The sequence below is a fragment of the Castor canadensis genome, chromosome 9 (assembly GCF_047511655.1).
Source record: "Castor canadensis chromosome 9, mCasCan1.hap1v2, whole genome shotgun sequence".
NCBI classification, from domain to species: domain Eukaryota; kingdom Metazoa; phylum Chordata; class Mammalia; order Rodentia; family Castoridae; genus Castor; species Castor canadensis.
This window is the reverse complement of record NC_133394.1, coordinates 16,183,423-16,207,784: the sequence shown is the minus strand read 5'-3', so window position 1 is coordinate 16,207,784 and position 24,362 is coordinate 16,183,423. Positions and strand designations below refer to the sequence as shown.

At 43.9% G+C, this 24,362-nt stretch overlaps 1 protein-coding gene across 6 annotated transcripts in view; it reads left to right on the top strand.

Moving 5' to 3' along the window:
• Nr3c2 (nuclear receptor subfamily 3 group C member 2) overlaps positions 1–22,584 on the top strand; it is a 308,346-nt gene extending 285,762 nt beyond the window's left edge. For all 6 annotated transcript variants that reach the window (XM_020181373.2, XM_020181376.2, XM_020181375.2 and 3 more), the window contains one exon: positions 19,928–22,584. In XM_020181373.2, coding sequence (XP_020036962.2) covers positions 19,928–20,083 — 156 coding nt within the window. In that variant the 3' untranslated portion in view covers positions 20,084–22,584. The remainder of the gene's footprint in view (positions 1–19,927) is intronic.
• The last annotated feature ends 1,778 nt before the right edge of the window (positions 22,585–24,362 follow it).

Here is a 24,362-nt window from a genome sequence, read left to right as displayed (position 1 = left end):
TAAGCCCACCCAGCCCTCCGTCAGCTTAGATTCTTAGTGTCATGCAAGGTAAGCAGGTATGGAAATGGCCACCTGGGGACCTTCCTGTGTACCAGGACCAAAGGTGCAGGAGTGGGACTCCCCCTGGTCTGGGAGAGGAAGATGTTCATCTCATATGGCAAACACCTGTGTGTCTAAAAGTGTGAGGCTGTGTGCAAGGTGGAAGAGACTCAGAGGCAGGACAGCCATGCCACACCTGGAGGTCAGCATGATGAGAGCAGGGACAAGGTTAGAACTCCACGACTGCTTGACAGTCAGCCTTGGAGAGAAGGTTTAGGTCCCCTAAGCTTCGTCAGGGCACGGGAAACTTCCAAGGGGGTGTCAGAGAAGCCTGATTTATGGAAGACACACAGGCCCAAAGAATGACTTTGCAAGATTCCTAGGAGGCTGGTGGCAGCTGGAACCCCCTTGAGTCACTATGCAGAGTCCTGACACCACCACACAGTGCTTCTGGCCAACAGCAGCTGCTCATTTGAGGCTGGGCTGCATTTTGGAGACCTGGAAGCCAGCATCCAGGAGTGTCAGACACAGCTGTGCTGCTCTGCAGCTGCCCAGCTCCCCAGGCTCATTTAGGTCTCCAGGAATCCTCTGGAATAAACCATTTCGGTGAGGTGCAGTGTTATATCTTGAAGGTCATCCACCTGGATTTGCATTAAACTATCCTGACTGGCTAGCAGTTCCCAGAACAAAATTTTAGGTCTGGCTCCACACAAGCCAAGCAGGCTATGGTCTGAGCTGTGTTTCAGGTGTGGTCGTCAGACCTGGGCAGGCATGAGTCCTGCCATCTGAGGACAGAAGGGAAGTCTCCGAGGGTGCTCTCATTGCACTGCCCTTGAGAATGCTGAACCACTAAGAAGGCTGTCATCTTAGCCAAGCCTGGCAGCCTCAGCTTCCCTTGTGCAAGGCGGGGTGTGAGGATGGAGATCTGGTGGGACAGCCAACACTACAGGACACAGTGGGGAGGTGCATTCTCTAGTGGGAAGGGACGTTCCAGTGACACATAACCAACAATGGCTTGCAAGCAGTCAGGACTATTAATGCATTATTTTGAGATTCTCATTGCTCACTTAATTAGTGGGTGCTTTGCATCCTGGCTGTGGGATGCAAATTTCCATCATGAGTCCTCCATAGGTGGCTTTAAGATATACAGAATCCCATTTAAGCACTTCTCACTTCGTACTGAAGAACAATGCAAAGCACTCATTTGACTCGGTTGGTCCACCATTTATTTGGGTAGCCCCCTCACTTCCACACTGGGTTTCTGTTAGTCTCTCCTGGCATTTCTTCTCAGGAAAAGTTCTGATGCCAAAATGGGAGCCTATCACAGAAATGAGGGCAAGACCTGTTTCTCCATTACCATCCTTTCACTAAACATGGGCACTTTACTTACACTTGTTGGCCCTCAGTTTCTTCAGCTTATAGGGAGTCTTGAGAAGTGAATGAAGTATCAGAGACATCTTCCACATAGCAGATCCTGAGCACCTTCTCTTCCTATTGCTCAGGTGACAATGAAATGAGATTATTTAATCCTATGTTTATAATAAAGTACCCATGTGACAGAGCCACACCTGTGTGTGTATTAGAGCGATCAGGATTCAAAGCCACATTCTTTCTTTCCCCTGTGAGCTAAGCAACTTCATATACTTGTTCACAGTGTAATCCTGCCTTCTTCTTTAAGAAGACCATGACTAAGAAATGCTAAATAAAGCAAGGATTGTTTATTCTAGTTAGCTGAGGGAGCAAAGCCTTGTTTCCCCAGGCACCAGGGGCGATGAGAGGACCCAGATTCCACCAAAAGCCACCCTTGTTGGAAAGGAATCTTCACAGGTAAAGGTTCTGAATCCAACACAAAGTCATACTGACAGGGAAGATCTTGCTCTCTGTTGGGCTGGAGAATCCAATGGACTAATTACCAGCAGTCTATACTGTCTCTTAAGTCCTCTGGTAGTAGATAGAGGCTAGCATTATTATCATTATTATTATTATTATTATTATTATTATTATTTTGGCATTACTAGGGTTTGACCTCAGGGCCTCACTCTTGCTAGGCAGGCATTCAGCCACTTGAGCTTTTTTGCTTTGCTTATTTTTCGGATAGGGTCTCACATTTTTTGCCCCGGCCAGCTTCTGACTGCAATTCCCCTACCTCTGCCTCTTATGTAATGGAGACCACAGTGGCTTGTTGGTTGAGATGGGGTCTTGCTGACCTTTTCACCCACACTGACCTTGAACCATGATCCTGATCTCTGCCTCCCAAATAGCCAGAATTATAGTCATGAGCTACCTTGCCTGGCTCCTCAAATTTCTGATCTTAAGGATGTAATGTAGAGCAGCAGGCATTGCCCTAGATGAGTTCTGCCAATGAACAATTGTTTTCATTTAAAATGTTTCTATGTGTGTATGATTTCACAATACATCAAAATACAAAATGTATAAATCAGATATTTATCATCAAGTGTATAAAAGTAAAGTGGGAAACATGGGAGATAATAGACCAGAATGTTAGTTCAGTGTGACCGGAGGTTGACAATGCGAGGAGTGGGGCTGAACACTCTGGGTGCTCCAAGGACTGTAGCTAGAGCCTTGAAGCCCAGCTGGAAGGAGCTGCTCCCCTAGAGATAGGGAAGGTGTCCTGATATGTTGTTCTTTGACACAGCAGAGATTTAAGGACAGCATCAATCAGTGACCTTAACTGTGTCTCTCTGAGCAATCCTGGGCTTTGCCATATGTTCATACGTGGTAAACAACAGAATCACTAAGTTGGCTTAGAAAAAGTGCATTCTATACCTCTCATAAAGAGGCTTTTGATAACCAGGACACTGTGTAAGAAAAGATATTTTCAGTACCCTGTTGTCTTCTGCTCTGTAAAAGGAGTGTCATTCCTATGTCAGTTTCCCCTCCAAGCATGTGTGTAAAGGAGGGGCTATTTCAGAGCTCTGCCTCTGAAAGGGGCAAGGTCACTGGGACCATGCACTACTACCTGGGGAGACTCTTGTAAGGTCACTTTTATCACGCCAGGCACTGTGCTGGCAATGAAGCCACAAGGAAGTCTGGTCCCTGCCCTCACAAGCTTATAGTTTAATGGGAAATACAGAGAGGAAGCTGGAGTTAAAACACGACAGGGACCACCACGGAGTGTCTGGAAGGGAATGTGGCTGGGGAGAGATGAGGCCATGCATGAGATGGGGAACTGACTGCTCAGCTGAGACCCAGAGATCAAGGTGGAGTTTGCCAGACAGGAAAGCATGGTGATTTCGAGAAATGGTGACTTCCATTGTATCCAAGAGGTTTATGGGAGGAAGGGAGAGAAAGAGGAGTGCAATGAGGAAATGATCTGAAACCAGGTCAAGGAAGCCATCAAGATATTTTAAACACATTTGTAGAAAATCTAGAACTCCTCTGTCAACACAGCCCCTGCTCCCATGTGTGATTGCTTACATTTAAGTGAGTTAAAATTAAGTAAACATTAAAACTGATTCATCTAGTCACACCTGCCCCATTTGAAATACTCAGAAGCCACATGCCACACTATACTGAACACTACACAGAATTGTACTGGACAGCACTGCTCTGGAGAATGTCAGAGGAAGAACAAGAGGGAACAAAAATGCCCACTAGGCATTGTGCAGGTGAGAGTGGGCGGGGCTTAGAGCAGGGGGCGGGGTCAGAGATGCTCAGGCTGTTGAATGGATGATCAGGACACTGACTAGGAGTAGGATGCGAACACAGAACTCAGCAGAGCCCCGCCCCCACCCCCACCCCCACCCCCACCCCGCCCCAGGAGTCAGAAGTGGATAGGTGGGCAGGCAAGGTGGGGAAACGGGAAGGGAGGCAGCAAGCTTGCTTTGGACTGAAGGAATGGGAGCTGCCTTTAGGCCCTCCAGGGGAAGTGTCAGGTGAACACCAAGTTCTGTGGACAAAGATGCAGAAGGCTACCTGTTGGTACAGACTAGGGAAGTGGTCCCACAAGGTGGTCTCTTGAAGCCTTAGGATGGTAGAACTGCCCAGGTATCACTGTGGACAGAAAAAAGAGCCCGGAATCAAGCCCAGGGGAAAAACAGAGGTCAAAAGACCAAAAACTGGAGGTCTTTGTGAAGAGTCTGGAAGGAGCTCCCGCTAAAGTAAGAAAAGAAGGCAAAGAAGAGGATCCTGGGGACAAGCCAGGAAAAGTGTCTTCACTGTGCCAGTGAGAGCAGGATGTGGGAATGAGGGAGAAGCTGCAGAAAGGTCAGTTAGCACTGTCTGAAAAAAAGAAAATCAGTCCAAGGCCATACGACCAGGAGGGGGTCGTGAAGACCAGCAGGTCGAGCTGACTGTTCACACTCCTGAAGTTTCCAGTGACAATGTCAAAAGCCACAAAGCAAACAGGGACAGAAGTTAGCTTAAATAAAATCATCAAAAATGCTGTCTAGTAAAGCCTGTTAGAAAAGCTGCTTTAATAATTAGAAAAAGCATGACAAGTCTCTCTGAAAGGGCGTGTGTAAGTTTTCTTTTTCAGTGTGTTGAAAGAACATACAAAGATTTGGGGTCTGTGTCTTTAAACATAGCCGAGAAATAATAGTAGCTTAGCAAACCTTATCTCTGTGAATAACCCCAAACTTTATTCCATACCTTCACCCCTTTATCCCACCCTGTGTAAGTTTGAGTTAGTGAAAGCATTACAGTGCCCTGTATGCATGTGTGTGTGTGTGACATAGAGCATGACATCAAAGGCAGCCATGGCACTTCACCGTCCATGTTGTCACTCCCCTCTGTGAGCCCAGGCCTGAGCCGTTCCTCACTCACCACCTTCATAGCTCTCCTTAATGACAAATGCAGCCACCTTCCACTATGGCCCCAGCACTCTTATCTCCTTCTGTCTTAAGGGCTTGCTCATGGCTCTCTGTCTCGGACTTAATATAAAAATCTGGGTCTTTCCAAATCCTGGGTCATTGGAAAGGTTAATTTAAAATATTTAAATACTTTCAGCCACTAAGTTTTAGCCTAAAGCATTGCTTTGCAACTGTTGGTCCATAGCCAGGCAACATTCTCAGATGCAGCTGTTGCAGATTTTATTTAGAGAAGTAAGGGGAAGAAACTTCAATGCAGAAAGTTTTTAATCTTATTTATTGTTACTTTATTTTTTGGCAGTACTGAGGTTTTGAACTCAGGGCCTTGTGCTTGCTAGGCAGGCACTCTACCACTTGAGCCATGGTCTAGCCCTTAGTTTTCGTTTCATTTGTGGTACTATAAAACAAAAACTTACGTTCTTAACCATTTTTAAGCATGCAGTTGAGTAGTATTAAGTATGTTCGCCTTGTGTAGCTAATCTCTCCAAAACTCTTCATCTTGTAAAACTAAAACCCTCTGTCCACTAAGTAAAAACTCTCCACCCTCCTTCCTCCTGAGCCCTGGCAACCATTCTTTCTACCTCTGAGTTTGTGCTTTAGGTACTATGCATAAATGGAATCTTATAGTTTGTTTTCTTTTTCTGTATGGCTTATTCCACTTAGCATAATATCCTCCTGGTTCATACATGTTGTAGCATGGGTCAGAATTCCCTTCTTTTTAAAGGCTGAATAATACTCCTCTGTATGTATATATCCCACACTCTGTTTATGCACTCATCCATCAAAGGACACGGATTGTTTCCTCTTGGTACTGTGAACAGTGATGCTTTGAACATGTCAGAGAACTTGGTTTCAGTTCTTTTGGGTATATTCTCAGAAATGAAATTGGTGGATAATGTAAGTTATGCAATTTTTTTGTGACTACCAAACTGTGGGATTCTCACCGTGGTTTTGATTTGCATCTCCCTAGTGATTGGTGATGGAGAGCACCTGTTTGTGTGCTTAGTGACTTTTGTCATCTTCTTTGGAGTCTGTGGTCCTCTTCTTAATTGGTTTTTTATTTTCCATTATTGAGTTGGGGGATCTCTTTAGATAGTCTGAATATCAGCTCCTTATCAGGTATATGATATGCAAATATTTCTTCACACTTTGTGTTCTTGTCTGGTTTTCTTTTGGTGTCAAAATCTTCCTTTTCTTATGAACTTAAAATGATAACAGACAGTAATTTGTTTCTTTTAATCCTTAACTGGCAAAATGAAAAGCTGTGTCTGGTTGTGTTTTATTTAAAGAGAGGGAAGAGTTTATTCTTAAATTTGTCTTCATTATTATATTATCAATTAGCATTAATATAAGTAGTATCTGCACAGGACTTGTGCCCTGTTTACAGCTAGTTTGGTAAGAGAGTACCTTTCTATGGAAGGCCAGGAAAAACTATCACCACACCTTGTTCTGGGAGGAAATCGGGTGTTCCATTCCCATCTGACTGCAAGATTTGTGCTGCGAGCTTTCTGGAAAAACCTAAATCTCAGGTGGAAGGATGTGCATCTAGAGGAGCACATCTAAAACACACGAGCCTCTCTCTAATCTGAAGTCTATCTGGGGGAGATTTGGGGAAACTATCTCATTGTTTAACACCTGTGTCAATAAATCGCTCTTCTTAGGCAGCCTAAAGCCTCTTCTTACAGTGGAAGAGTAACTGTGTAATACCTGGGGTTTACCTAGTGCCTTTCTTTCTAAGTCTCATTAAATCCTCCTAATGTCTCCATGAGGTGAGGATTAGTAAATATTACTATTTAAACATAATCATCCCCTGTCTTAATTCCTTTCTGTATAAAAAGAGAATATTGGTAATATTTATGGGTTTGTTTGGTTTTTTTACCTTCTTTATAGAGAAAGGGATAGGAAGACAGGGAGAGTAATGCACTCCCAGGTTCATATGAAAGGCAAAAGAGAGGGCAGGGATCGATGCATAAATGGGTATCATTAGAACCAGTGTTGTATGTGTGACCTGCACCATCCCACAAAGCCCCAACAGAAGAGTCCCACTGTAGGCATTAACATTTGGCTGTCACCATCTTGAAATTCTTAATCAGCTTTGACCGAGGGGAACCATGTCTTGATTTTGTCCTGGACACGTGGTTATGTTGATCAGAGGAGATGAGGAAGGTGAAGGACACCTTGAATTAGGAGGAGCAGGTCAAGAAGAGTGTTTTTATCAGGGCCCTTGCAGACTACAGAAGATAGTGTTAAATGATAACACAAAAGACCAGGAAGAGGCCAGTTGGCCAATTAAGTTTTTCAAGGTCATGGCTAAAAGAACTAGAAAGTGTATGTAATTAAATAATGTATAGTCTGTCCTTGTCACTCACACATTCTGTATTTACCACTTCAGCTACCCTCTAAAACCCTAAAATCAATGGTAGGGCGCATTTGTAGTCACTCACAGATATACACAAAGCTCTAAAAAATGTGTACCACCTAATGTACACATTCCAGGTTGACATGATGACCCTGCCATCTTGTTTCAGCTTGTGTGCTGTAAATAAGTGTCCTTTCTAAGGTCTTTTTCCTGCCATTGTGTTTTACCTTCTGGGGCTTTTCCTTGGGGATTTCACTCTGAAGGTGGCCCTCAAGCCCAATCTATAAGAACACTGTGACATGGCTTCTGGAGAGAATTCTTTTAGGAGAGCTTTGTTCAAACATGAGTTACAGGCCATGAATCAGCCATGCATATGAAATAAGTCATCTGTAAACAGAGATGTATCAGTCAAGCTTATGCACTGATCATTTGATGAAAATACTGTGCACAGGAGCTCTTGGGAACTTAACCTATGGGCAGTCCCTCGCTCGCTATCACCATATTGAGACTGGAGTGACTGGAAGGTAAGCTCAGAGGGGACCAACTCCTAAGGAGTGGCTAAGAAAGGGAAATGGGTGCCAGGCTCTCTGAGAAAGAGGTTCTGGAACCGTAGGCTGAATGATGTTGTCTGGTGAGGAGTGCAGCCTCCTTAGGTGCAAGGATTTTTCTGAAGCATTTCCAGAAGACTGGAAGAGTCTGTGTAATGATCAGAAGGCCATACCCAGCTGCCGCCATGTTGTTTAATTTGGAGACCTTCCCTCACCCCACATTGGAGAATTTCTGAAATTAGGAGACTTTTTATACTTACTTATACTTTGTAAAAAACAAAACTATCTCAAAAGATGTTATTAAGTCTCCAAAGTGCCTTCCAGTTCAGGGGTCAGTGAACTTTCTGTGATGTGCCAGATAGGAAATCTTTCAGGCTTTGTGAGCCACGTGGCCTTTCTTACGACGATTTGGCTAGGCCATTGTAGTGTGAATGCAAAAATGTAAATGAAAGCGTGTGGTCATGCCTCACTAAAACTATTTCATACAACCCCAACAGGTCACAGAATATTAATCTTTAAATTTTTTCAATGTTTTAAAAATATAAAAAAAATTACCAAAATATTAGTCCACATTTGGCCTGCAGGCCATTGATCACCACCTCTGGTTGACTTTGTGGCACCTTAGAATGGAGGGAATAAAATAGGCCATCTGGGTCTCCTAATTGCTTTAGGATCTTTGTTTCAGAAATTGAATTAAGGATCTAACTGCGTAATGTGGATTTGACCTCAGATTAAAGTTAGTAACGTATAGACAGGAGTTGGTTTCGGTTTTTCGTTTTCTCAGCGTAGTATACATTTGCAGGAAATATTGAAAACAAAATTAGGCAAAGTTCACACTTCTATATACAGTAACATGCCAGTGTGCTTCAGTCCCAACCCTCTCATTAGATCCCTTTGTTCCCCAGGGTTCTAATCATGCCTCTATCTTACGCTCCACATTCTTCTTCCCATTGTGTCATTTTTCTTTGTGTTTTTCACACGTACAATAGATCTTATTCGCAAGAAGGCGGAGCTGTGGTCTAGAAAGAGGCTTGTAATACAAGGAAACTTAAACAGGGTGGAAATTAAATAAATTTAAATACAAAAAAAAATAGGAGGAAAAAGAGCCCATCCTGCTTAGCACAGCATCCAAACAACATATTCTGAGGATTTTAATATTCATTACTGCCCAGAGATCAATGATTGCTGGTGAATTTATAATAAAAATGGTGACACAGAATAAATTAAAATATCACCTTCGATAACAGACAGATGCTAATGATTGGGGAGTGGAGTGGAGAGTCTGAAGAAATGCCTTGTTTTTTTTCAGGAGACACTGGGCAGCCTCTGCTTCCCACCCCAGCAGCTGGCACATTCCTGGGTATTCACTGGGCAAACCAGGCTGTCCAGGCCTGAAGCATCCTCCAGACCCTGAAATCAGCCCTGAGAAGTCATGCAGAACAGCCTGCCCCTGTCACTCCATTAAGTGGCCAGGCCTCTGGATGCAGCATCAGAGGGTCTCACCTCCTGTTTTGGAGCACTGGCTTTGCCCGCACCCCCACAGGGGTTCTCTTACCCGGAATTTGCAGGCAGAACTCACATCAGATGGGGAGTAAGCAGCACTGTAGAGGCCCATCTCCCACCACAGAGACACTTGAATCCGATGCCCCCATTCCCACCCCAGGCCACAATGACTGTGGGCTGGCCCTTGGCAGAGCAGGGCAATCTCTTAAGTTGGTCTTTTTGGTTTTTGGAGTTTTTTTGTGGTACTGGGGTTTGAAGTCAAGGCCTCACGCTTTCTAGACAGGCACTCTACCCTTGAGCCACTTCAAAGGCTGAGGGCAGTCTCTTAAAATGAAACAATCTGTTTCTTTGCACACAAGGCTATGCTGGGGGTGATACATCAGAGCCCCACAGCATCCAACCAAGGTCCCCAAAAGCCTCCTTCATACCTAGGATTCAGCTGACACTCTGAGCATGCCCATTGACAAACATTTGTTCAAGAAATTTTGGTATTTTGTGGTCATATCTAGGGACCTTTGGGACTCTCTTAAACCTGCCTGGACCATTCAGCTTAGTGGTGTTTTGGGACCAAGGTTTTTGGAAGGGAATCCACAAGTACATGGTGGCTTAACCTTGTTCAAGGTTACATTTTCTTGGGTTTAGAAACAAATCAAACGCCACTAAGTTGGGGAGAAGGGGAGCTTTTGTTACCATGTCACATTTTGCCAAAAGGGAACCAACCAAAGAAAAGCAGGGCCATTTAGCCCCAGCACACACACTTATGCACATGCAGGGTCATCCCTGCTCACCAGCGCTAGGAGGAAGTTGGGGGATTTTGAACCGGTTTGGGTATTTTTTCTCTGAGTTATTATTTTTTTATTGTGGAAAAATATACATAACAAGCCTGGTGCCAGTGGCTCATGCAAGCAATCCTAGTTACTCAGGAAGCAGAGATCAGAAGCATCATGGTTCAAAGCCACCTGGGCTAATGGTTTGTGAGACCCTAACTCAAAAATACCCAACACAAAACAGGGCTAGCAGAGTGGCTCGAGTGGTAGAGCACCTGCCTGCCAAATGTGAGACCCTCAGTTCAAACCCCAGTGCCTCAAAAAAAAAAAAAAAAGAATATATGTAACATACAATTTCCATCTTATCCATTTTTACATGGTTTTAATTCAATATCATGCACTCCTTACCAGTGTCAGTCACCTCCAACAGAAACTCTGCACCCTTTAAATATCACGTCCCTGTTCTCCCTTCTCTTCACCCTTGGCAAACACTGCTCTGCCTTCTGTCTCTGTGAATTTGACTGTTCTGTGTTTATCATACAAGTAGACTCACGCAATATTTGTCCTTTCATGTCTGGCTCACTTCACTTAGGATAATGTTTCTGACTTTCATCCATGCTGTAACTTGTATCCAAATTTAATTTTTTAAGGCTGCATAATATTTCTTTGTGTGTGTATACCACATTTTGTTTATCCATTCATTTCCTATGAGTGTTTGGGTCATCCGTAGTGCTGCTGTGAACATGAGCTTACAAATATCTGTCCAAACCCCTGCTTTCTTCTGAGTATAGACCTAACAGGAATGCTGGATCATATGGTAACTCTAGGAGTTTGTTGAGACGCTGTCATGTATCAGAGGTGCACCATTTTCTGTTCCCATCAACCATCCACAAAGGTTCTGGTTTCTGTGTGCCACCTTGCAAAAATGTTTCCCATTTGGTGGGGTTGGGGATGTGGGAGGGGAAGAGGACAGCTGCCATCCTCCTGGATGTGGAGTTCTATCTAATTGTGGTTAGGTCTTAATTTGCATTTCTCTAAGGACTAGTGATGTCAAACATCTCTTCTGGTCATTTTTATATCTTATTGGAGAAAACAGCTATTCACATCCTTGGCCCATTTTTTATTTGTTTTTTTGCTATTGAGTTATAGAAGTCTTTTTTACATATTAACCCTTTTCAAATATAGCACTTGAAAATAATTCCCCCTTAACTCTCTGAGTCACATCCTTCGATGTCCAGTTTTTAATTTTGATATTGTCCAGTTTAATTTTCATTGTTGTCCATGCTCTTGGTGTCATACCCAAGAATAAACTGCTTTGTTTTGAATGAAGGCCAAGTTCTTCATATAATCACGGCAGGTCCTTTTCCAGCATTCACAGTTTCCAGCGTTCTATTTCTGGAACACCTAGACTAAACAGCCGTGAGCCATTTGTGTCTAGTGAAACTATTAGAGTACTTACAGTCAATTCTCTGTGTCATTTGTTCCAACCCTATCAGTATAGCTGGTTAAATTTAATGTTTGTTTGTTGTGCTTAGGATTGAACCCAGGGCCTCACATATGAAGGACACTTTAGCCCTGAAATGATCGCGTAACCTCAATGGCACATGTATGGCAGGAGACCACTCCCCATAAGGCTTCTGAGAATCTGCTGCTTGTGGGAGCGCAGGGTGTAGGGTGTGGACAGTGGCTGTCTGCCACAAAGGTGACTCTGTGGAAAGAGTAAGGAGAAGTGACAGATGATCAGAGCCAGACAAGGGCCATCAGCTGCCCAGTGACCTCCCTGGGCCACTCTGCCGCCCTGTCGGCTGTGGCCTGTCAGGCTGGAAGAGCCACACTAGACCTCTGCTGACCTGTGAGCCCTGCAAAATGCCTTGCAGAACAAGGAGTTGTTGCACATATCTTTGACTCTACTCTAGCAGACCTCACCTGATTATTAGTAGGTTCTTTCCTCTCCCTCTCACCTGCTTGGACCAGGAAAGGCTAGTGGGAATCCATAGTGAGGCAGAAGACTGGACAGCCCAGGCCTTGTGTCTCTACAACCCAGGCTGCCATGCTGACCACACACAAGGCTGAGCTGTCACCTCCTCACCACAGCCCCACTGAGCTGAGGGCCCCCATGGCATGGAGAGCGTTCGGGGTCACACTCAGCCCAGCATAAGCCGGGAGAAAGGGACCGGATTCATGGAGAGGTGGGAAGAGACTGGCTTTGCGTCCTACCAAGATCATTTCCGTTACACGGGTGGCTCTGTCTTGTCTTATCTGGGTTTGGTTGTGGTGGTTGTTTTGGTTTTTAGTACATTGGCTAAAACTAGCAACATGGTGCCCTAAAATAGACCATGGGAGATAAATTATTCCCCAGTAGCAAAAGCACCATAGCAACGCAGCATGCCCTTCACTTACCCCAGGCTTCACAGCAATGACAGGAGAGCCTCAGATACATGGACCTCCCTTGGGTGAGGATAAGATGGAGGAACCTGCCTTCAGCTCCCTGCAGCGTAAACATGAAGTGGTAAATGGGAAGAGATGTGACCATCATTGGTGGGAACGTAAATTAGTGCAGCAATATGGAAAGCAGTATGGAGATTCCTCAAAACTCTAAGGATAGAGCAACCATATGACCCTGCTCTCCCACTCTTGGGGAAAAGACAGCATACAATAGAGACACCTGCACACTCATCTTTATAGCAGCCCTGTTCACAACAGCCAAGCTGTGGAGTCAGCCTAGGTGTCCATCAACTGATAAATGAATAAAGAAAATGTGTGCTATATACACAGTGGAGTATTATTCAGCCATAAATAAGGAAATGGATGGAATTGGAGATCACAAAAAAAAGGAACATGAACTTAAACAAGGGACAACATGGGGTGGAACCAGTAGGAGGGGGAAAAGGGAGGATGAGGGTACAGGATATGATGTAAGTACATTATATATACATATTCAAAGGTCATAATGAAACCCATTCAAAACACTTGTAGACTGGGCATGGTGGTACCTACCTATAATCCCAGCTACTCAGGAGGCAGAGATTGGGAGGATTACAAACTGAGGTCGTCCCTGGTAAAAAGTTAACAGATCCCACCTCAACAAATAAGTCAGACATGGTGGTTCACATCTCTAATCCCAGCTGTGGGGGAGGCATAGATAGGAGGATTGCACTCCTACCTGAGCAAAAGGCTCTGAAAAACAACGTAAAGAAGGGAGGGATGGGACTTGACTCAGTGGTAGAGCTCCTGCCTAGCAAGCACAAGGCTTTGAGCTCAAACCCTAGTACTGAAAAAAAAATTTGCAAGAAATTTTTTAAAAAGTGGTGAAAAAGTGAAAGGAGGAGGAGATAAGAAAGATTACTATAGGGGGTGACTCTGATCAAAGTGTATTATATGCATGTGTGGAAATATCACAGTGAAACCTCTCACTTTATACAATTAATATATGCTAAGAAAAATATTAATGTACCCTAAAAAAAATGTGAACAACAGGACAAAAGAGGAAGAGGTGTTCTCCTGGCTCCCTGGCTAATTTTCAAGGAAATCAGAAAGGAAAAGATGTCATGCGTGAAGTCAGAGGAGAGAAAGGGCCTCCAGGCTGTCCCAGGAAAGCCTCCTGGGGTAGAGCTGACTGAGCTCCCAAGGGGCACAAAGAAACAGCTCACATCATTTGGACAGAGTTACATTTAAAAAAGCAATCCCATGCATAGTAATTGTCCAAGGGAATTGCTGGATTATCCCTGGAAAGCTGTTCACACAGTCATCCTGATGTGATTTACTTACGAAGGTGACCTTTGGGAGGCTTGTCCCCCTCCCGACAGTATGGCACGTCCCGATGAACTGAACTGCTCCTTCACTGAGTAGGGGGGTCAGGATGATGTCCAGTGAGGACGCATGTCTTGTCCCATTTGTACTCTTGTTTCCTGGCCTCTAGACTATGGCCAGGGCCACGGCTGCTGTATTCCTCAGTGCACTGGCACAGTTGTCTGACATGTGACTTTTTCTTGACCTTGACCCCTGTTCTGCCACATCTGACTACCTGCAGGTGCTTGTTGCATGTGCCTGGTTTTGCCAGTAGGGACAGTACCCTGAACTGTAGTACCACTGACACTGTCCATCTGCTAGAGACCGACGTCTGTAGGTCCTGTCCTCCAGACCCATTGGCTGTGGCAGGCCCCAGTTGGAGGAGGCCATGGAAGAGCTCAGGGGCAGTGAGCACATGGAGACAGAAGCTGCAGGTCGACCAGATGTCTCATGTTATCCTTCCCCAGAGATTAGAAATACCTGGTTTTTATTCCTGCCGATGACTTTGGCTCTTACCAAGTACAGATCTACAGAGGCTAAGGCTGCTGTGCCAGCAGCACCTAATGGCAGCTGATGAGGCCCACTAAACACCCAGCCCCTTAGGCACCTGCCTGACCCAGCAGTTAAGGTTGAGCCCTTTCCTGAGGGTGGCTGGTGTTGAGTTCCCATTCCCACCCCCAGTGACATACTTAGAGATTCAGATGCCCAGCCCATGGCTGCCAGGCTGACCCCATGTGCTGACTATGATGCTACCCTCGGTCCCCAGGAAGACCCTGTCCCTCTGCGGCCCTGAGCATTGGCTCATGACTGGGAATGAGCAGGGTGGGTAGGAAAGGCCAGCCCAGGTTAATATGCATGATTATTGAGGAGTGTCTGGGCCACCTGTCCTCAGCCAACCCATGAGGACAACAGCTGAACCCCTGCCTCTGCCTGCTGGTCTGTTCTCTCAGCTTCCCCCAGGTGATGCTCAGTGCTGAGGACACATTTATGCAGGTGTCACAGGTAGGGACAGAGGCACTGAGAAAGCCTGGATCTGTCCCCCTCAGTGCGTTCATAGACAGGCTTCCATTGCAGGCTGCCTCATGTGTAAGAATTGGCTTACTCAGTTCATCTCTCATAGGACATAGCAATCTGTTTGCTGTCACTTATATGCAAACAAACCCTATATGTCCCTGGCCCTGCCAGGCAACTTGTTCTAGATGTCAGGGGTCAGCTTACAGGCTTTCCTGCTGCTCCTGAACTTGCTAAGTAACCCCACATATGCTGTTCCCCGGATAGCCACAAAGCTCATCTCCCACTTCCTTCAGGTCACTTTTCTGAGAGCTCCTTTGTCCAGCACCCTAAAACAGCCCCCCCTGCCATCTCTCTCCTTCCCAGCACCTGACTCCCCATGGGCAGGGTTGCTGCTTGCTAAAGCAGAATGGAGAAGCCTGAGGGTGTACTCTGTTGTGCTCACTGTTTCCTCATTCTAGGAAGCCAATATTATCCTGATAACAAAACCAGACAGGGCACAACAACAACAAACTATAGACTCATATCCCTGATGAACAAAGATGTAAAAATTCTCAAAAAAATGCTAGCAAACTGAATTCAACAGCACATGGAAAAGATCACTCAGCATAATCCAGGGCGGTTCATCTCAGAGATGCAGGGATGGTTCAACACACACAAATCTATCAATGTAATACATCAGGTCAAGAGGATGCAGGACTATGGTTGAGAACGATTAACTGAGTATTTCCAAGTACCTAGTTAGTGAAAAGGATTTTGAATGTTCCCAGCACAATGAAATGATGAATGATGATAACATGCCTATTACCCTGATCCGATCCTTGCACATTGTATAGACATATTGAAATGTCATACTGTATGCCATAAATATATATATAATTACTATATGTCAATTAAAATAAAAGTATATTCAAAAAATCTAACCTGAAGCTAGCCATCTTACGTTCTATAGCAATACAAGTATCACTAGGATGACTTGGCCTTGGGGTCAGAATTTTCACATCTCTGAAGTTAGGCCTTGTTCGTGTCCAGAGGTAAAGGCTCGCTGACAACAGGGATTATGGGAAGAAACAAGATCTTAATCCACAAGTCATCCTCTTCATGCATCCATCGATGCTGACCTCACGCATGACATCGTTTCCTTTCCTGTTTCCTTAAAAATTAGCCAGGGAGCCAGAGGACATCAATTCTTCTTCTACCCCATTGCTCACATTTTTATTAGGGTTCATTAATTTTTAAAATTATTTTTATTCGCATATGTTATTTGTCTCTGAAGGACAGAGAACCTTGTTGGGCATAGTAATCTTGGTTGGTAGTTATTTTCTTTCAGGATTTGGAATACATGGTTCCATTCTCTCCTGGCCTGTAGGGCTTCTGCAGAGAAATCCGATGTTAATGTAATGGTGATATCCTTAAATGTCATATGGTGCTTTTTTCTTACAGATTTTTTTTTAAAATCCTTCTTCATCCTGTAATTTTGCCTGTTTGATGACAACATGCTGTGGTGAAGATCTTTTCTGTTCATGTCTATTTGGGGTCCTATAAACCTCCTTCTGTACATTAATGTCCATATCATTCCTCAGATTAGAAATATTTTCTGCAGTTATTTCATTGAATAGGTTTTTTATGCCCTTAACTGTATTCTCCTTGTCTGCAGGCATTCAAAAAATGCAGATGTGTGTTCATTTATTGGTGATTCAGAAGTCTTTAATGCTCACTTTTTTCCTTCCTTCTTTTGTCTAACTTGGGTATTTCAAAACATCTCCTCTCTTCCTTCCACTTGACAATGTCTGTTGTGGAGGCTTTCACCTATATCTTTTTGTTTGACTTACTGAGTTCTGCATTTGCAAGATACAAATCCATATCTCACTGCTGAATTTCTCATCCACTTTTGCATTGTGTCTCCAATATCATTTCACTATTTTCACTGTATTCTCTTGGATTTCATTGAGTGTTTTTGCAATCATTCCTTTAAATTCTTTATCAGATATTTCATCCATTTGTATTTCTTTGGCATGTGTTGCTAGAGAGTAGTTATGTTCTTTTGGATGCATTACATTACCTTGATTTTTCATATTTCTTGCATTTCTACATTAATATTTGCACATTTGCTGGGTCAGGTATCTCTATCACTTTTATGGGGTGGCTTGCTTAGTAAGCAGCTTCCCTCTGAAAATGTGTCTTGGGATGTTAGTTTGTTATGCAGTGTTATCTTTGAGTCTATCTTGACACTACAGTAGTCTTCCCCAACAGCTTCTTTAATGACTTTGGACACAATACATACCACAGTGCAGCCCCCCCCCATCAGTGCAGTAGAATGTCTATGGGACCCCAGAGATGGAATATTCAGGAATTTCTGACCCCTGGAGCAGTCCAAATGCAGACAGTAAGTCCCTTCTTAAGATGGCCCCTAGCTACAGCATCCTAAGGCTCTCTGGGCAATGAAGTGAATTCCTTTTCCAAAGCCAGGCTACTGTGCAGACTTTGGGGTGTTGTCTAAGAATGCAATAAGCCTGTGCTCACTTTGGGGACAGTGAAAGTTTCCAGTTCTTAGCACTGCTAGCAGCTGTGCTCATGCTTACTGAGGTTCTCTTAACCTATTCCCCAGCTGTGGAGCTGGGGTGGCAGGTACCAGGGTATTTTGTTTCTCTCTCTATGCTGTTATCCCAGGTCCTGTAAGGTTCCAGTCTCTCTGTTAATGATTTCCAGTGTTCTCCCATGGTCATTCACCTCAAAATGCAGCTCTACACCTATGACTTTAGGTTTTCTTTGAGGGGAAGGAAGCAAGTGCTGGGTGTCTGTATTCAACCATCTTGTTTTGTACTTTTCACAGTTTGAGTATAGTATGCCTCCAAAAGAATTTTTTTTTTGGTTGAATCTGGTAGGGATGTCCAGATGGCTCCTGCAGCTATGGCCTGCATGGAGTAGGGCACAGCATGGGACGGGTCATTTCTTCGGGGCAGTACAATGGGTGTAGTAACCCAACAGTTCTACAGGTCAGGCTCAGGCCCGGCAATGGCCACAGCGTTCTCTAGCAGTGGCTGCCTCAGGAGTGTCTGGTGCAAGAGGGATTAGCCAGTGGCTTCCTGCTTACCTTTACCCCACTAACTCCCTCTTAGCTCAGGGTTGATCTCAAGAGATGTCACAGGAGACACTATGTGCTTAGCTCCCCATCACCTGTTTCTGTGCACCTCAATGTCTCTGGCCACATCCCCAGTCCAGCACACCAAGGAAATAGCTGTTGTTTTACGCTTGTTGCGGTCACTGGTTGGGGAACAAACCAGGTACTTCCTGTCAGCCATCTTGCTGTAAAATTTTTAAAGGAAAAAGTCCTCTTTCACAGGCCTAGAGGGGTTAGGGGAGAATGCTGAACCCCATAGCAAATGTGCAGGACTCTGAGGCTCATTAAAGTGTATCACACCCCATAGTTGGTGTGGCTGACATAATGGTGGCACCGTGTATAAAAAGCACACCTGTGGTAGCCTTCACTTTGGTGGCCACTGGCCTGCCACATTAGAAAGAATAAAACAAATGGGTGATACGCTTCTTGAAGGATATTTTACCTGAGAAGGCATAAAATTAGGTTCTTTCAAGCCTCATTTTATAGAAAGGAGACCTGAACACCAAGGTCCACAAAGATGATCCAGAGAAGAAAATGATGTGGGACAGGAGAAGGAGGTGAGAGGGACCAAGTTAGAGGCTTTGCTCCAGCAGCACTTTGCAGCATCTTGAATTGTAATTTGACATCTTGCTCCAGGCAGCATGAGGTTTGAAGCAGTGGGGTTTGTGTTTAGTCCTCTGAACACTCTGAGGCTCAGGGGCTGGTGTCCCCACTTTACAGATGAAGAGATTGAGGGATAGTGCATGGTGATGTGTCCACGATGGTGGCTTATGCTGTCTCCCAGCTTGTTTGGTTCCAACCTCCTGTTCTGTAGGTTCTGTGGGTTCAGAACACTTACAGAATCTCAGAGTCTTTGGCACCTGCTTAGGGGACCATCATTTTCAGGCTAAGAGCAGAACACATGCACAAACAGAAGCACCATATTTTACCTGATGAGATTTTCTTGATTCCTGGTTATTTACTATCTGACTCATTTTTAACTTGCTAATTGAGTTCTAAAAATCATAAACGAAACTAGAGATCTGGTTTCACCAGAATGACCACAGAGTTACTTTCTGATGAGCAGCTGTCTGCTGTGGTACAGTAGGAAATGACCAAAAGTCATTTTTCCCATAACAGGCATGTCACTCAGCTTTCTGTTACTGAAACAAATACCTGAGGTCATTAACTTATAAAGAGAAAAGGGTTAGTTTGGTTACAGTTGGCTCTGTTGCTTTTAGGCCTGTGGTGAGGCAACTCAGCATAGTAAAAATACAGAGCAGAGCAGAACCACTCACCTAATGGCCAGGGAGTGAGAGAGAAAAGTCAATGACCTAAACACCTCCAGGAAGGCTCTGTCCTCTAAACCCTCCACCACCTACATGTTGGTGGAATCTCAGGCCAGCCCAGCTCACAGTGGGAAGCCAGTAGAAAGTCCAGAGGCTGCTGGGGGAAGTGACTACCTACCTGCTTGGCCACAGCTCCACTGGCCAGCCTGACTAAGAGACACACCACACCTGCCAGGGAGAAGCTCTGTCTTGCCTCTCCCCCGTCCTGGGGAGTCTGTAGTGTGTGAGCCTTGAGCCAGTGGCTACCTGTGAAGGCCCTCTGCCAGCATATGAATATATCTGTCCGTCTCAACCAGTTCACATATTTAGGAATTAGGACTGGATGAAAGCAGGTCAGTGACCAAGGCACTATTAATTCTGTGACCGTCCCACGTACCTCTGCTCTATTCAGTACTTGGCAGCTACACAGCTCCTGGCTGCATTTGTTTTGCCTGATCAGGTATATTACATGACAGGTGACATGGGCACCCTTCTTCGTCCCTCCTGAAGACTTGGCTTAAATTAATTAAGCTGCGGGTTCCTGGCAGAACTTCTGAATGTTGCTGTCTTCATTCACAGCAGAGTGAGGATGCAAAGGGGTCGAGATGGCAGTGAGTCCCTGTGTCATGTCTCCTCTTTGTCTGTGTGTTGCAGCTGGTGAGTGACCTATTAGAATTCTGCTTCTACACGTTCCGGGAGTCCCAGGCCCTGAAAGTGGAGTTCCCCGCCATGCTGGTGGAGATCATCAGTGACCAGCTGCCAAAGGTGGAGTCCGGGAACGCCAAGGCTCTTTACTTTCACAGGAAGTGACAGAGGATGTCTTACCAGAAGAACTTTGCCTTAAGTTTCCCCATGTTGTTCCATACCCATGAAGGACCCAGGAAATCCTATTTTTAACGTGATGGTTGATTCACACTTGTTCAGCAGTTTCTCAAGTTTAAAATCATGTCCCGGGGTTGGAGCTGGGAAAGCCATACGGCTTGGATTCATCAAGACCTGAGCAGTCTAAAGGGTTCTTCCTTCTCTACTCCCCAGTGCTTAGAAACACGCTCCTGTCCCTCTGGATGAAAAGCCATATCTAGTCAATAACTCTGATTTTGATATTTTAACAGATGGAAGTTTTAACTATGCCATGTAGTTTCTGGTATTGTTCGCTTGTTTTAAAAGGGTTCAAGGATTAACGAACATTTTCAAGCTTACCCTTGGTTTGCACATAAAACATATAGTCAATATGGGGCATTAATATTCTTTTGTTATTTAAAAAACACAAAAAAAGAAAAAATAGATACAGATTCCTGTTGTGTAATAACAGAACTCGTGGTGTGGGAATGAGTGGCTCTCCATGGGCCCATTCTACGTCACTGGTATACACACTCGTTAGTGTCCATTTATTATTTAATAAGAATGGATAAGATGTTAAAAACAAATGCCTTGGTTTCAATTTCTAGTATCTATTGTGTTGGCTTTACAAATAATTTTTTGCAGTCTTTTGCTGTGCTGTACATTACTGTATGTATAAATCGTGAAGGACCCGAAATAAGGTGTAAGGAACTTTTGTAAATGAGACATACAAAAAAAAAAAATCTTTAATGGTTAATAGGATGAATGGGAAAGTATTTTTGAAAGAATTCTATTTTGCTGGAGACTATTTAAGTACTATCTTTGTCTAAACAAGGTAAAACTTTTTTTTGTAAAGTGAAATGTTCTGCATGCATAATGAACCGTTTACAGTGTATTTAAGAAAGGAAAAGCTGTGCCTTTTTTTAGCTTCATATCTAATTTACCATTTTACAGTCTCTGTTGTAAATAACCACACTTAAACCTCTTTGGTTGTCTTTAAGCCTTTCTACTTTTTCTGTACTTTTTGTTTTGTTCTTGGTCTCCCGCTTGGGGCGTTCATGAGACTGGAGTCCAGTGAGCTAGCTTCATCCTACTTGTACCAGGAGCACCACCCTGCGCTCGCTCAGCATCCAGCTCCTCACAGGTGTCATTTGACACCTAGGACAGAGGGTCCTCACAGTGCTGCAGCTGTAGGAAAGCTGCCTCTTTCACCTTTTCCACAGGCTCTCGGAGGGGGAGGCTGGAAAGTCAGCTCAGAGAGCACAATTCTCCTCCCATTTCAGAAAATCCAACCTTTTCCTTTGAGGGGAGGAAACAATTCCATGCACTCTAGTCTATCAGAGACCAGACAGTCACCTCTAATCTTGACAGAGGTCTGCATTCCTGGACCTGGTTATGGGAACACGCAGAGCATGGCAGGAGGTCCTGGGGTGATCCATCTTGTCAAGGGTCAGTCAGAATGGCGTGGAGACCAGAAAAATCACTAGAGGGTTTTTAGATTTTTTAAAGGTAGGTTTTAAAAAGAAATTTTATACATAAACAGTTTTGGAGAAAAACACTACAGATCATATAAGCAAGACAGTGGCACTAAAAGTTTTAATTCATGAATCTGTTTGGCACTGATACAATTTTTATGTCTTTTCTCTTGCCCCAGATCACAGCCTTCTGTATCTTTAGGGGAACTCACAATGATTGCACCAAACACACTACTTTGAATGGAGGCCAAATTAATCTTTTTAAGTGGTGATGATGCCCCTCAGGTATTCAGTGAAATCACATTATTTCCTAAAATCTAATAGCTGTAACTCAAGCCAAAGGCCGGGGAAGGCAGGGGTCAGATCATTTCTTTTCTCCAGGGTTCACCATACAGGCAACATTATCTGAAACCTGTGAAGGCCACATGCAGAGGGAGTTTTTCTTACATAATTTGCAACTTCAAGAACTTAATTTATAGGCAGATCTTTAAATATAGTCAACTTACGTGCACAGCAACCTGAAAGCCGCACTTTGAAGGTGATAAATACACAGCATGCAGACTAGGAGTTTCTGGAAAAGAAATGGCTTCCAAAAACAGCTTTGAGTTCAGAGTTGACTTTTTTTTTTTTTTTTTAATCAAATTGGAATTTCAACTTCACCAGGTTTGGGATGGAAACGATCTGCATCAGCTCTTTGTATTAACAGTTACTGGCTCTTTGTGTGTCTCTGGGTAACTTGCTTGATTAAACAGCAAAGCCATATTATAAATTCACTGTTGAATGCCTGGCCCAGTCCAAATTGTCTGTCTGCTCTTATTTTTGTACCATATTTGCTCTTAAAAATCTTGGTTTGGTACAACTCATAATTCACCAAAACTTCTTCATATAATTAAAAAAACTTAGTTTAAAATGAAGCAATTTATATCTTTATGCAAAAACATGTCTGTCTTTGCAAAGGACTGTAAGCAGATTACAATAAATCCTTTACTTTAATCACCTGTTGTTTTGGAAACAGTTCATTTGAATGTCTACATGTACAGCTGGACTTTCTGCACTTCCAAATTTGGATTCTCTGCTTTTGCCTACAGTCGAGATAGAACAAGATAGAATAACAGGTTTTGTCTGGGTTTAGAAAGAGCCCTATGTTAGCCACATGTTCATTCTTTTTGATGCCTTTTTTATTATTTGGCAGTACTGGAGTTTGAACTCAGGGCTTTACACTAAAGCATACCTTAGCCCATTTTGCTCTAGTTATTTTGTAGATAGGTTCTTTTTTGCCCAGGCCAGTCTGGACTGCAATCTTCTAATCTGTGCTTCCCAACATACCTGGGGATGCCAGGCATGCGTTACCGCTGCCCAGTCTTTTTTCCATCGACATGGGGGTCCCATGAACTTTTTTCCCAGGCTGGCCTGGAACCTCGATCCTCCTGATCTCAGCCTCCAAAGAGGCTAAGCCCAGCAATCCTTGTTTCTTAATACTAATATTCACTTCACTAAAATGCCCTCTTACAAGTTTAATAATATCTTCTTTAGAGCTGCCTACACAGTACATACACATTGCCTCATTTATTTTCAAACTCATGTGAAAACTTGCTCATTTTGTAGATGTTGAGACTCATGTGAGACTCACCAACGCCCATCTGACTCCACAGTTCTTCCTCCATGTGGTTTTGCTGTCACCCCCAGGACTGTCAAGAGGCTCTGCTCTGTGCAACCCCCCCCAGATTCCCACACTCCTTACAGGCTTTTTCCCTTGACTCTACTCATGAACACAGACCACAAAAGAACAGTAAGCAATTACCAGCTCATTTTTAAATAGAAAACATTTATTTCCCCCCAAATAAATACAAGTCATTTAACTACTGATGGCTGAAACTTGCTTTTGGGAAAGAGAAGATTATTTGATAAATTCAACTCTGCAAATTCAACACAATAGACAATAATTCTAGAACACAGGATACCATAGAATGCAGCACAAGAAAGAGTTGCATGTACATTTTGTAAAACATCTGTAAATGAAGGCAGCTTCATATTTTAAAATTTAAGAAATTTGACCTGCTAGGGAATAGGGCTTTTCACAGAGTCCTTAAATTGAAATGAAAGCCACCTTGGAAACCAAGCTGGCTGTGAGACCGCTACCAGTGTGCACCCTGGTTAAATTGGATGCCCTTTCAGAACTGAGTAGGCTTATTCTTGGGTCAAGTGTGCCTTTATTTCACGCTAAGAATTCCTCTAAGCGTTCTCAGGCCCAAAGAAATCAGCTCCACATTTAGGAATCATTAGCTGAGCACTGCCTCTGCCACCAACACAGCCAGCTACTGTATGCCACAGCAATAAAACCATGCCTCGTGTTGCACATAGAATGAGGGACTTGTTCACTTCTATATGTTGAATGCCCCTCAAGCAAATAGAAAACATTATCCCTTTATGCAAAAGTCCATGCTAACATACTTTTTGATAAACCGTGAAAATGTACTCGGATTAAAATGACTTATTTTAGCCCTGGAAATTGATGCTGTCCAATTGCCAATGTGGCATTTGTCTTAGAAATACAACAGTGGCTTCTCAAGCAGTGTTGGATAAGAAGCTTAAGACATGAGCTCCATGCTCAGCATGGGTCAAGACTGTCCAAAGCAAAGTGGAACATGGGTCAAAGTAGCAGGCAGCTAGCTACTGCTGCATAGCAAACCACAATTTAGTTGTTTAGACCAGTCTCCATTTAGCAGTCATCGCCTGAGTCTGTGAATTGGCCCAGGGGAGTTCTTCTGATCCTG